The sequence below is a fragment of the Cynocephalus volans genome, chromosome 1 (genome assembly GCF_027409185.1).
Source record: "Cynocephalus volans isolate mCynVol1 chromosome 1, mCynVol1.pri, whole genome shotgun sequence".
In the NCBI taxonomy this organism is placed as follows: domain Eukaryota; kingdom Metazoa; phylum Chordata; class Mammalia; order Dermoptera; family Cynocephalidae; genus Cynocephalus; species Cynocephalus volans.
Genome location: NC_084460.1, coordinates 68,007,909 through 68,022,768, shown reverse-complemented (window position 1 = coordinate 68,022,768; position 14,860 = coordinate 68,007,909). Strand labels below are relative to the sequence as shown.

At 35.9% G+C, this 14,860-nt stretch overlaps 1 protein-coding gene across 1 annotated transcript in view; it reads left to right on the top strand.

Moving 5' to 3' along the window:
- The window catches only part of CSMD1 (CUB and Sushi multiple domains 1), a 1,614,989-nt gene that overhangs the window by 1,103,039 nt on the left and 497,090 nt on the right, over window positions 1-14,860 (top strand). The window contains exon 11 of the mRNA XM_063099815.1: window positions 878-981. Within this exon, the coding sequence (XP_062955885.1) occupies window positions 878-981 (104 nt within the window). The remainder of the gene's footprint in view (window positions 1-877; window positions 982-14,860) is intronic.

Genomic DNA, 14,860 nt, shown 5'->3' with positions numbered 1-14,860 from the left:
TCCCTTAGTCTCAGTCTCTCTCTCTGTCATCCATCTACCCATCTGCCCATCCATCTATCCATCCAACCATTTATGCACCAGGTATTCGTTCATCTAATCTGTGCATCATCTATATCTGTCTGCTTTTCTGGTTCTCCCTGATACTCAGGGCACTAGCCCAACTTCAAGATATCTTTGGCTACCTTTTCCCCTTAATCACAATATTGATCACCAAAAGAAGCATTTCTTCACTCAGGAGATAAGGGTCCTTTGCTCTAGAGAAAGAAGTTCACAGAACTGTGATATGTTGGAGGGTCAACTATAAACTAGTCCTGTCTAGATGTCATGGTGTTGGTCATCATGACAAAGTGTTCTTCATAAAAAATTTTAAAGCTTTACAAAACTTAGTGCAGTGGACAACTTTCTAGCCTCAGAAAGTCTTTTTCATATGTTAACGTGGAAAATTATATAAAGTATGCTCATATAACTTTAAATATATATTGCAAGGTATTCTTGATATTCTCAAAATTTATCTCATTAACTGTAATCAACATTTCTTTTGCTTTTATTGACTTATCTTTCAGTTATTCCAAAGACTGTATATATTAATATAAATACTTGGCAATATTTGACTTAAAATGTAGTTGGGGTTAAATTTAATTTTTAGAGCTGATAAGATATATCTTGGAAGTAACAGAGTTTTTGAACTTTATACAATTCTATAATTCAGGGCACTTGAATGTATATAATTATTCATATAACTACTTAAAGTAGCTTGGGAATAATTTGAAATGCATTTAAATTAAGGAGCAAAATTTAACACTACAACTGGGTATTTGCAATATTAAAAGTCACAGAAAGTTGCCATTTTGCTAACTATTGTGTGTCTTGGATTTAGGTCATCAAGCTTGCCTTTGAAGAGTTCGAGCTGGAAAGAGGGTATGACACCCTCACAGTTGGGGACGCCGGGAAAGTGGGAGACACCAGATCTGTGTTATACGTGTGAGTATGTCATTCAGTTTTGCTTCTCTTCTGATACATGCAATTCTGTGGACAAACAAGAATGTATACAAGAGATTCTGTTACAGACATTCAGTTCTGCCCCTGAAATTTAATAAGTGCTGTATATGGCTAATTTAGTGGTTTCCAGTGTGATTTCTCATGAGAACTAATTTAGGATTGTGTTTTATTTGTATCAATCATTTTTTCAAATCGTGATCATGGTATCTCCCCTCCTAGGTAAGTATTTTTATTTTTCCAAATCATCAAAAAAAATGTGTTTATGAAAAAAAAATAGAACATGCAGAAGTTAAAAAGTGAAAATGATGCATTTCTCAATTCATCCCCTCCTTTCAGCCCTGTCTTTCTGCTTCCTTGTGGTATAATATTATCAGGTTTTGTTTTGTTTTTAACTACAGGTGTTTTCTAGAATAATGTCGTATGTCTTCCAAAAACGCTGTATTCTGTAAAACCGCATAGAAAAGTAACAGAGACTGTGGAAAAAATAGGGTTGGGGTAACTCAGTGTATGTCTAAAAACACCTTATGCAGTACAGAGTTCCAGCACAAGCAGCAGCCCTGATATAGACACTTACAAGGCTGTTTCCTGATATAGGACCTCCTCTGAGTTTCCATTAGTTTTTATCAGAACTTTTTATCAAAATTAAAAATATAATTTGGAGTAACTGCCTCATCACTCAGTGTCTTTAGCACAGAGTGTCTTCTCAGCTTCTTCATCAGACAGCTTCATGTAGTAGCTCTCGAAACCACTAACCTGGACACTTTGTTTATAAATGGAAGGCATCCTGCAGGACTGTCACCTTTTGTTTTTTTTCTTACTCTATTTGTATATTGCTGAGAATTTGTCTTTATTTGTGAGAAAGCTTGCCCCCAATAACATCAACATATTACCATGCCAGAAAAAAAAGTACTATTAAACTTACCTCGTCCCCTTCTATACTGATTACTTATTGACATAATTTACATTTTGAATAGTGCTATAGCAGAACATGCTGTATATGCCTTTAAAAATTAATGGGCCCCCACCAGGACGAGACTGGAACACAGACCTTCATTCATCATATCGTTGACATCTTTGAATGTGAGCAACTATCCCTGTCTCATCTTTTTATGGCCCATTCCAACTACTATTAATAATAACTTAAATCATGTCGCTGGCCCATGACTTATGATGGTAATTACACTACCATCACTAGTAATACCACAGCTAACTTTTATTGAATATCTCATATGTACCATGCGCTGTGCCGAAGGCCTAATGCATATTATCTTATATGTCCTCACTCTAATCCTGTGTGTTATGGGTTAATAATAGCCCCATCTTATAAACAGCTTTCATAGATTAAAGGATTTACCCCAATTTACAAAGCTAGTATATGTTGGAACATGCACTATTCCAACTCAGTCTTGCAGCTCCAAGGTCTATAGTCGTCACCATCACATACAGATGCACGGTGCTTTCTGACCGATTCTCATCCAGAGTCTTTTCCTTCCTCCTCCACCCAACCACCCCACTCATTGCTTTTATAAGAAGCTTTGCATTGAATTGCTTTGTACATACATGTTATCATGCCCATCTCATGTGTCTTCAGGAAAATTTCCAGCAGAGGAATGTGAAGCATAGCTTCATTTACATTGTGATGCTTTTCCAATTATCCCCCCAAAGTTTATGTAAATTTACTCTTTCACCACAGTGGAATGTGAAGGTCCCTATTTCTGCACACCCTCACCAAATTATTATTTTTTTTTAACAAATTACTATGTGAAAATTACATTTCTATATTTTTAAAAATATGGAGTCCTACAGGGTGGGTCTGAGACATCTTTACTGCTGACAGACTTCTGAGTTGACTGTTACACACACCACCTGTCTTGTGTCTGGGACAGTATCTGTGAACAGCAGTAGCAGAGTGGATAGAAATGGGCTGGAGAGTGGAAAATGGAGTTTTTGGCTCCAGCTCTGCTATTTACTATCTCTGAGGGAAGTCATTTTACCTCTCTGTACCTCTGTTTTTCTGGCTATAAAATACTGTAATAAGCTTTTCTTGTCAGTGATAAGGAGAAAAATGAAATAATGCATGGGAAAACTCTGGAGAGCTCTGAAATGTGACCCACATGTATTATTATTGCCATAGTATCTAATTTAAGAGAGGATTTCACTAAAATAAATGAGATAAACTCCTAAATAAATGCAAAATTTAAAATATAAATGTAGGAAAGTAATGTCCTATAAAGTCCCTTAGGTTACTGTTAAAGATCTGAAGTCATACATTCATTTTTAATGCTATTTGTTGCTAAGAAAGCAATGGCAAACTATGTATTACATTGACGTAAGTGTTTTTAGAACCTCCTCTCAATAGCTCCAATCTATCAATGAAAAGCTAAATAGCCAACTGAGTTAAACTGAGATGCCCTTGGGAAAACTTAATGTAACCAGGATCAGTTGGGCATTTTATCAGCTTCATTACAGGAAAGAAAAGTCACTGATGTATTTCCATAGTATACCAAATTACAGTAAAAGAAAACAGTCTGAGGGTCACAGCTGGTCTCTTCAATAAACAGGTGATTTTAGATAATGTATCAACAAATACTTTTGAGTATTTCTATGTCAGGCATTACGCTCAGCAAAAACTTTATAATCTAATTGGAGCGATGACATAGGGATTGTTTAAATACTACACAGTATATAGAATCAGAACATCTCCTGACACGAGTATCAAATAAAATAGGAGTTTAAAAACTCCTTTATGGCAGACTGGCATTTACTACCTTAGACTTAATATTTTATGGGTTCTTTTTGGGGGAGACCTATGGAATTCTGATCAGATTTTGACTTTTAAGAGAAACTTGAAAAGATAGCTGAAAAATAAGACAGTTGATTCTAAATATGGTTTTAAAAATTATCATTTCTGTCGATGGCTTTTTATTTTCTTAACTTTTGTGGCACAAAAAATAACTGAACATTAAGGGGCTCCTTTAATGACTCAACCTTCCCAAAAGATGGATGAATTGATTAAGGTTTTCTGTAAGAATGATAGACTTAAGAGAAAATTAACTTACTTAACAAATCTCTATTGAGCTCTTTCCAAGAATATATTGATAATTTTTGTCAAATTTAGTTTGGAAAAGTACTGCATGAAGATATTCCCTCACCTGGCTTTCCTCTGGCCTTTGCAGTTATTAGCTGTTGGTTACCAGAAGCTTGCCTTAGTGCAGGGTGTGCTGGGGATTGCAAGCACACGGTGCAGTTTTTCAGTGCCTGTCCCTCCACAGTGCTGAATAGTCAGCATCAGGCTAGACTGTGAGTGCCCAGGAGAGCCTCTGCCTAGCTAGAGGTGTGGAGAAACCAGTAAGGATACTAGATGTTTCTTAGGACTGGTTTAATCTACTTTTGTTGAAACTGCTTCTTGCTTTTAGATATTGCTCCGGCCCTTGGGTGGCTGTGACCCCATTTCTCCCTGATGTTATCCACTGGTCCTGAACCAAAGGGCATCAGTCTCTTTTCATTAAAAGACTTCTGACCAGCCAGGCACTAAGCACTGATGCATGTGTGTTTACATATCTTTGATATCATCACAAGTGTCGATCACCAAACATCCAGTGCTTTGGAGGAAAGCTTGAGCAATTTATGTTAGGAATAAAGACATGAAGATATTGACTTAAATGCTCTCTAGATAAAAAGTCCATTTTCCATGATTAGAAATTATAATTAGAAATCAAACTGGTTACAAATTAGTTCTTAGAACTCTGGAATTACATGATTCAAACTATTTTTCTTTGTATTATCGTTCTCATAATGGCATAGCCTGGGAGCCTGGATACACCGCTGATAGAAGATCAGACTCAAATGTTAGCTGTTCTTTCTTTGCCTCTTATCTGGAAGCTTCTGTGCTTGATGATTTGAAGAAATATTTATTGAATACCGAATGTTATGGTAGGATTCAGCAGGAAGAGAGAGGAAGAGAACAAACCATGGTCCTAGCCTTGAGGATTAATTAGCCTATTAATATAAATCTTATAGAATTAGCATTATAAATATAAATTATTAATGGTAATAATACAGCTTTAAATTTTATATTTTATGCTATGAAAATCATATTGTCTTCCTGACACATTTATGCATTGGTTTTCGTCTTGAATATAAGAGGTCAAAAGAATCTTACAAGTTTCTAAACATTTAGTTAAGATTTAGAAAGAGTTACTTCTTAAAAGTATATTTTAGTCGCATTGTATGGTGATTTGTTTTTAAACTCTTCTGTGTCCACAATTAACCTGCTCATAAAATACATATCTCTAATAAAATACAAACAAATTTTAAAATAAATAAAACCATTAATATCAAAATGTTGACGTGATTTTGTTATCAAAAATAATTATTGGATGTTTAAACAAAGTCTTGTAATGTAAATGATGTTTAAACAAAGTCTTGAGGATTTATATTATTTCAGAGAATTAGGAAAATATACAATAAGGCTATTTTAACGCAGTACGATATATAAGCTCCCAGGGAATCTTAAGAATATTCACAAGCAATTTCAGCCTTAAAAAGAGGCCCCTCTTCATGACAATGTAGATACCTTATTTGAAAATTTGATCTGATACCATCATTCTATGTAGATAAACTTGAGAATTCTAAATGCTTGTGTATCAAATTTACCTAATGCTTTGACGGACATTAAATATCCTCTGTGTAATTAGACCATGTCCACTTGTGTGTGCTGTTCTAAAATATACCTTGAGTTTATGTCAATAACATACCAATGTATTGTTTGAACATCAATTCTGTTGTTTGAACAGAACAGTCATTAGAATAACCAAGTCACTTCTGTAAAATTGCTAGTAAAAGCATAACCCCTCCATTTACCTGGTGAGTACGGTGTTGTTATGCCAGGTGAGTACTTTTGTGTCACTGTGAGTGTGTGACAAGGCTCAGGACCAACTCCCCAATGTCACGTGCATTGCGTTAACAATAGGCTTTGCGAGGGGGCTGGGGGTTGGCAGCTGCCCAAGCTTTATTATGACCCCCAGAGAGATCGACATTGCCAGACCCCACTCTAGATTCTCTATGTGTTCTGGGTTCTATGTTCCAGACCACCGGTCACTGACATTTTGGATTTGAGATGTCAGCTGTTGCAGAGGTATTTGGGGAAACAAGCTGACCCTGGCTGGGACCTTGATGGCCCGTGGAACATTGTCTTCAAGAGCAACCTTCCCACAGGGTGGAAGAGCCCATCTCTCCCAAGGAAAGCTAACCCACATGCATCATCTGCCCAAAATGGGTAGGGATCCAGACAGGCTGAGTGAAAAACAGGGATCGTTTCCAGTTGTTCTGGCTACTGTGTCACAAATATCGGCTCACTGTGGCTGTTTTTTCAAAGAAGCCAAAAAAAAAAAAAAATAGAAGCATACGAAGACTGTTACAAAGACTTTATTTACTGTTAACCTGAAGAGCTAGGGATTTCTCTATGATTCATCAGTCAAAAACATTCAAAGTTTTTATTGTGTGTTTTTGATATTAAATTAGCCTTAAAGGCAAGTTATTTTTTGTGTGACAATCTGTGCATTTAAAACAATGTGTCGTGTATTTATAGTGCAGCAACACTAATAATCCCTATCTTATGCCTTTTAACCTCTAAGAATTGTTGTGTAAAATGAAATCGTAGGTAAAACTAGTTTTAAAAAAGTTAAAAGTATGATGCAAAGAAAGATAGTATTGTATTACTATAGTTACTATATCTGCCTTAATAAAATAAAACATGCAGAGTCCTGCATTGTTCAGAGTTGTCTTTGGAAGTGGAATGTAATAGGAAGGAAGAAGGAAAAAGGAGACTGGACTGTTATTTAGTGCATCTGCACCTGCCTTGTGTCTTGACCAACTCATGACAAAGATAGCATTTCCATCTGCTAGAAGACAAGGCGAGCTCCCCCTGAGGTCCCTGAGAAAGGAGGCTGCCAAACTGAGAGGGCTAGTGATGTTGAACATCTTGTCATGTACTTACTTTCCATCTGTACATGCTATTCAACAAAATGTTTGTCATGTCTTTTTCCCATTTTAAAATTGGATTTTTTTTTCACTGTTAGATTTTGTAAAATGTGGGGTTTGTAAATATTTTTCTCTCAGTCTGTTGCTTGTCTTTTCATCCTCTTCAAATGGGTTTTCACGGAGAAAGTTTTTCATTTTGATGATGTCCAAATTGTGGACTTTTCCCAATTTAAAGATTGAGAGACTTCTTTAATGAAACTATCTGGGCCTGTAGATTTCATTTCGGGGGAACTTTTTAGTTATAACATGAACTTTTGTAATGCTTTTAGAGCCCTAAATATTCATATTGTCTATTTTGTCTTGGTTAAACTTTTAAGTAATCAGTCCATTTTTAATAACCAATTTATGAGGCTTAAGTTGTTCATAATGTTTCCTAGTTATCCTTTTAATGTCTGGTGAATCTGTAGTAATGTGTAATATCCACTGTTTTATTTCTGATTTTGGAAATCTGTGTCTTTCTCACCCTCTCTCACTCAGCTAGTTTTTTTAAGGGCTTATCAATTATATTGATTTTTAGGGAAAAAACAACTTTTATCATATTTTTTTTCTACTATTTCTGTACTGCAATTTCATTAATTTCTGATCTTTATGATAACCTTACTCATAATTGCTCTGGATTTGTTTTTCTCTACTTTCCCTAGTTTCTTGAGGTAAAAACTTAAGTAATTTTTTATTCCTTTCCTTTTATCTAAGGTCATTTAGTGCCACACATTCTCCTCTTGGCACTGTTTTAACTGCATCCCACATATTTTACATGCTGTGTTTTCATTTTTGCTTATTTGACTCAGTTCTATGCATTTTTTTAAATTTCACTTGACACTTCCCTTTTGAATCATAAGTTATTTAGAAATGGGTAATGCAATTTACATGGGCTTAGATATTTTCCTACTGCCTTTTTGTTAATGATTTCTCATTTGATTCCATTATGGTTTGAGAATACATTCTGTATGATTTCAGTTCCTTTACATATGTTGAGGTCTGTTTTCTGGCACACAATCTATCTTGATTAGTGTTCCACAGGGGCTTGAAAAACATATATTGAGTGGAATGTTCTATATACATCAAATGGATCCTGTTTGATTGATTGTATATTCTTTCTGACTTTCTATCCAGTTTCTAAAAGAGAGATGTTTAAGTATTCAAGTGTACTTATGGATTTTCTATTTTTCCTTTTCACTCTATCAGTTTTTGCTTCATATTTTGAAGATCTGGTATTTGGTTTGTACACATTTAGGATATTAATATCTTCGTGGTATATAAATGCTTTAATCATTATGTGATGCCTGTCTTTGTCTCTAGTAATTTTACTGGTCTAAAGTATACTTTATCAGATATTAATATAGCCACTCCTGCTTTTTTATTATTAGTTTTTGCATGACATTTCTATTTTCATTCTTTTACTATCAACCTACTTATGCTATTAACTTTGGAGTGTGTTTCTTTTAAGCAGAAAGTAGTTGGGTCATACTTTTTATCCCCTCTGCCTCTTTCTGTCTTTTCATTATCATATCCAGATCATTTATATTTGGGGTAATTAATGATATGTTAGTTTTTTGTATGCCTTTTTATTATTTGGTTTCTATTTGTTTTCTCTTGCTGTCCTTCCTTTTTTACCCTTTTTGTTGCCTTTCTATGGATAATTGAGGTCTTTTTTTATTCCGTCTTTATTTATAATTGTTTATTGTCTTTAAATCTATTTCTTTGCATAGTTTTCAAAGTACTTGCTCTGGGTATTATACTAAACATGTGTGACTTATGACAGTCCACTGAAATACTTGTTTTCCATTGTTTCTGGAGCAAGTCACCACAAACTTGATGGCTTAAAATAGCAGAAATTTATACTCTAGTAGTTCGGGAAAACAGAAGTCCAAAATCATGTTCACTGGGGCCAACATCAAGGTGTTGGTGGGGCCACAGTCACCCCAGAGATCTGGGGAACAATCCATTCCTTTCCTCTTCCCCTGACGGCAGCTGCTAGCATTGTTTGGCTTGTGGCCTCTTCCATCCACTCTGCCTACTTGGCCACATGGCCTTATTCTGCCATCTGAAATCTCTCCGTTTCCCTATTATATGTACACTTGTGATGGCACTTAGGGCCCACCTGGATAATCCAGAACAATCTCCCCACCTTTAGATACTTAATTTAATACACATTTGCAAAATCTTTGATACGTAAAGCAACATTGACAGGCTCCAGGGATTAGGGTGTGGATATTTGTGAGGCCATCATTAACTCTACTACAACTGGTGTCATCATTTACCACTTCTAATAAAGTTTGGAAACCTCATTGCATTAAGCTCCCTTTCCTTTCCCAACTTTTAGAAATCACTGTCTTAAGTAGCAGAAGGTGTTATGATTTTTGTTTTTTTCATTAAATATGATTTGCAGAACTCATGATTTAGAAAATAGTCCATTTTATGTTCTGATATTTCTTTGCTATCCTTTGTTCTTTCTTCTGGATGCTGTAAGCTTCTTGCTGTTATCATTTCTTTTGTTTTTAGAAAACTTCCTTTAGTCAATTATAAAAGGTTAGTTTCCTACCCACCCTTAATTTGTAGTAAAACATTCTTTGCCTGAATCTTTTTTTTTTTTTTTAATTTTTCCTTTATTTCTGCAGGATAGGTTTGTTAAAGTAGAATTTGTGGTTGACAGTTCTTCCTTCTGGCCTCCATGGTCTCAAATGGTGAATCCATTGTTATTTAGATTGGTGTTTCTCTCTGGTTGTTTTCAAGACTTTTTTCTTTGTCCTTAGTTTTCAAACACTTAGTTAGATGTATCTTGCAATGATTTGTTGCTTTGAATTGCTTTGCCCCCCCAAGGATTTGTCACCTCACTTCCCCTGGGTGATGGAGACACTAAGGATTACTCAAAGCCCATCTCTTCTGGGCAGTGAGAGGCCCCGAAGTGGTTAATCTCCCACCAGAACCCTCAAGCTAGAGGGATTCCTTGCTTGGGAAAATAACGCCGAATTGGGGTTCTCTTCCTGCATTTATTTTCCAGACCAGGAAGTTACAGGAAGAGAACAAAGGTGGGGTTATAGTTTAACAGTATAGGCTGGTAACTTTCAGTGAAACAAGCCAGATGACGTTCCAGTAGACAATTAAGTGGTCTTATCAACACAAGCTTGATCTTAGCAAACATTCCTTCTTATAGCAATTTCTCAGTATCTTTACATAACAATCAGTAACTAGTCTGTCTTTGAGCCAGCAACCTGCTGTGCCACAAATCTTCTTACACCAGAGACTTATAGCCTGAAGAAAATTTCCTGTCCTTGCAAGGTCAATATTTGAAATTGCAAGGCTTTGGAAAACCAGGCTCTTTGAAGTGTATATGCTTTTTAGTATATTCCACAATGATTTGTTTGGATTTATCCCTTTGGGGTTCACTTAGTCTCTTGGATCTGTAAATTTATTTCTCAGATCTCCAAATCTGAGAAATTTTTAGCAAGTATTTCTTCAAATACTCTTTCAACCCCACTTTCTCTCTCCTCTTCTTCTGGGACTCTGATGAGGCCCCTAAAGGCTTTGCTCATTTTGTTTTCCAATCAGTTTTCTTTTTGTTTTTCTTTCTAGGTGAACTCTATTGATCTGTTTTCAAGTTCACTGGTTCTATCATTGCTTATCTCCACTTCAATAATATTAAGCCCATCTAGCATATTTTATTTTAATTTCTATTATTGATTTTTTAGTTACATATTTTCCTTCTGTTTTTTTTTTTTTTTTTTTTTTGATATAACTTCAATTTCTTTGCTGAGATTTTCTATTTTTTTCATTTGTTTGCAGAGAATTTGTAAATGGTCATTGAATCATTGTAAAAATCGTTATCAGATAATTCTAATTTCTGATTCATTTTATTTGGTGTCAGTTGATTATCTTTCCTTGTTCAAGTTATGATTTTCTTGGCTCTTGGTATGATGATTGTATTTGGGCTATTTTGTCTGTCATGCTGGATACCATTTAAATATTTTCCTTTAGTAGGCAAGTACCTTGTTTAGGTTTAACATGTGGATCTTAGCCTGTTTTAGTTGTTTGGGGTTTCAATGACAGTTTAATTACCAGAGACTTTAAGATTTTATCTTGGTCTTCTTCATGGATCTAGTGCCAAAAGAGTCACCAACTGCTTGTGTCTGTGGGTGGGGAGGGGAGTCCCAGCCTCAGACCTGCTGAGACAAAGAATCTTTCTTGATCAGGTGATTGTTCTAGCTGCATCTTTCTTGCAGATTCTGCCTTCCTTGATATTGCTACTTTGAAAAGGGAGTCCCAGGCCCACAGGGAAAGTGAAGGATTCTCCTGCAAACTTATTGTTAGTGGGGCTCCTTAACTCATCCCTTTGTTGGTGGTGCAGGCTTGCCTGGTGGTCAGATGGGCACCAGTTACATACAAGAGAGGAGTGAGCTTACCTGGGGCCTTATGTTGCATGGTAAAGAGTGGGAAACACCAAGTCTGTGTGGTCTTTTGTTTGTGCGAGTCCACAGACAACCCACACTGTGCTGTTGCTGTGGTACTGGGTTACAAACCTGCTTGCCCTTCTCCTATCACTTTTCAGAGGTGTCTTCTGGTTTCTTCTTGTGCCATTCCCAGGGTTCATGCTTGAACTTATTGGAAAGAAGAATGGAAAAAAAGAGTTTCCATGTCCAGAGGTCTGGCAGTCCTTATGCTTTCAGATAGTCTGGGCTGAACTCTATAAAAGAAGTCTGTGTGAAATAACTTCACTTTTGTTCTTAGTCAACTTTTTTGCCCCCTTTTGATCTATAAGATCAAGAGGTTTGAATTAGGTATTTTTCAATACAGCCTCACATATGAAGACTTTAAAGTTCTGATACTGTTTAGTGAATTTAAAGTGGAGATTGCAAATACTGATATAACTCACATCATCTTATATGTCTCTTGTCTAGAATGGATTTCAGGGCAGTAAATAAGTCCGCCATATTTGAATGAAAGGTGAGCATGAGTCAAACTAAATGAAACCTAAACCTTGCTCTAATTTCATGATGATGCCAATGGGGAAATCAGCATAACTTCAGCGTAAAGTATGAATTATCTCCAGTTTTAATATTATACATAGTAATACGATTATTTATTCTACAAAACTACTTCCTTGACTTATTTTTCAGAGTCAACTTGATTTATAAGTCAGAGTTCTGTTTGCTTGCACCTTTCCTGGCTCTCTGTAGTGGTACATGTCCTATAAATAAACATGTCATCAGTAACTACCATGTGCCAGGAACCTAGATGCTGAGTGGACTGATAACCTTTGACTCATTTCAGGGCTGCTTTGTAGGCTGACGTGCTCTCAGTGCCTGGTTAATACTGTGTTTAAAGATGTGCAAGACCTAACATTGCAAATATGGCCTCCCAGCATTTGCATTCCTTCTGCCTTGGTTTGTTGAACAACTCAGTTGACTTGTCTCTCATGCTGGCAACTTTGTGCCTGCCAACTTATACCAAGAATTTGTATCAGGGCATCCCAGAATCTCACTCCAGAACTTTATTCCATCTCTGGGAGGAACGGTTCTGCTCAGGTGCCCAGGTGCCTGAACAGATCATACTGCGTCTTCATTTCTCCTTATCAATCTTCAGCTCACACTGTATCCAGCCAATTAAGGCAAAAGGCCAATTAAAACATGCAATTTAAATAACTGTTCATTTTCTACACTTTCTGGAGAATTTATAAAATTTATGACCATTAAAGAACTATAAAGACTACAAAATAGCTCAGTTTTAGGCCCGTTTTTATCTTAGGGGTAGCATTTACTTTTCAATTGCCCAATTTACAATTAACATGAGTATATTTACAGCTTAGCACACCACTTTCCTTTCCTTTCAGGAACCTGCCAACAGAATGCAGCTGTGACTTGCTGCAGGTGCTATGTTGCATCAGTTTCATGTTTTGACAGCTTCGTGTCATGTTCATGCTTTTTTTTCCCCTCCAAATATGGACAAATTCTCTGTTTAACTAATATACAGCAAAATAGAACTTTTTGTGTATGCAGATCTATGAGTATCAATACATGTATAGATTTATGTAGCCATCACCAAAATCAGGATGTAGAGCAGTGCTTTCTCCCCAAAATACTATGCGGTCACACTTTCGCCCACCCCAAACCGTGAACTACCTACTTATCTGTTCTCCATCACTATAGTTTTGTCTTTTTGAGAATGTCACACAAATAGAAGTACACTCTATGTAACCTGTGAGGCTGCAGGTGGGAATGCAAAGTGGTACAGCTGTTCAGGAAAACAAGTTTATATGTCAGTTTTATATGAAAGTAAATATACATTAATCATATGACCCAGCCAGTCCCTAGGTATTTACCCTAGAGAAATAAAATTTACACTACAGGAATATTTACATTAACTCTGCTTATAATTGCCAAAACCTAGAAACAATGTAAATATCCTTCAGCGGGGAACTGGACAAACACACTGTGGTTTATTCATAGAATGGAACTTTACTCAACACTACCAGAGTACAAACTACTGATACACACACATAATGGGGACTACTCGCATCAGCATTGTGTTGAGTGAAAGAAGTCAGAGTTAGGTTTTAGCCATCTCTTTCTAACAAACACATTTCAGGTAGGTTAGACTAGAACTGTTGAACCTTTTAGCAAGGGCCAATAAAAAGTTTTGTTCAGAAATGAGATTGCTCTTGTACACACTGTAAAAGCACCAGCCACCAAAACGTCATAAAGTTGCTACATCATGTGGGTGCGATTAAGCGCTTTTCAGGAACACTGGCCCATTTTCATGTGAACGTGTTTATTAGATGTTCTCTCAACACAACGTGCCCTGGTTGTAAGAAAGCAACAAATACATGATCAAAAGTCATTTCCTTCATTTGGGGTTAACAATTTAAAATGCTAGAAATTATAGCCATAAATACCACTGATTTCAGTTCGTCATTTATACCGACTGCAGCGAGACATCCAGTGTGAGATAGCACTATATTCACTGACATCTATTGAAAAGAGAGCAGATTTTTAGAACTGAAGGATTACTTTAAGATAGTTTAGTACAATTCTCTTATTTCACAGATGAGGGAACTGATGTTAAAGGTAAAATAATTTAGCTAAAATTCCAGAGTGAATTAATAACAGAGTTATAACAGAACCCCAAATATCAAGTCCTTTTTATACTGCCTAAGGGAAAACAAAGATTTAAGTTATTATTGAAAATATTTCTATGACATTTAAATATGTAGATATTTAATGAATTCAATGTGGGTTAATTTATATTTTTATTTATGCATTTATTATAAAAAATAGTACATGTTATATATCAGAGGCTGGGATTAAAAAGCTAAGAGACTCAAGAGAGTTCAGAATGTGGAAGGAGGCAGATGTTGAGGTAGATGCTTGTGATACATTTGTCTTAACAGAAGTGTATGCATAATTCTATGATGACCTAGAGAAAAAGTTAAGACATGCATAATGAGAAAGTTCAGACATGCCTAATGAGAACCCTCAGAATTTTTAAAGACTCTTAGCTATTTTCCAGTAAGAATAGGCATTTTATCCAGGGATTTCAGTGTTTGGCAACACCCTGGGGGCTGAGAAATGCTAATACTTTTGGAGAATGGAAAAAAAAAAGTATAGTCGGAGCAGAATGTCATGGGATAGGTTGGGGTTTCCTACTTGTGGGGGAGGTTGAAAAGCTAAACAGCAGCAATATTATGGTTTTTTTCCCCAAAGAAAATTTTATTTAGGTCTATCACAAACAAATCAAATTATTTAATGTCTCATTATGATAATTTTATTTTTTAGTTTAAATTAAAACATTATGTACTATAGAATCAATTTTGGGAAAAAGTGGA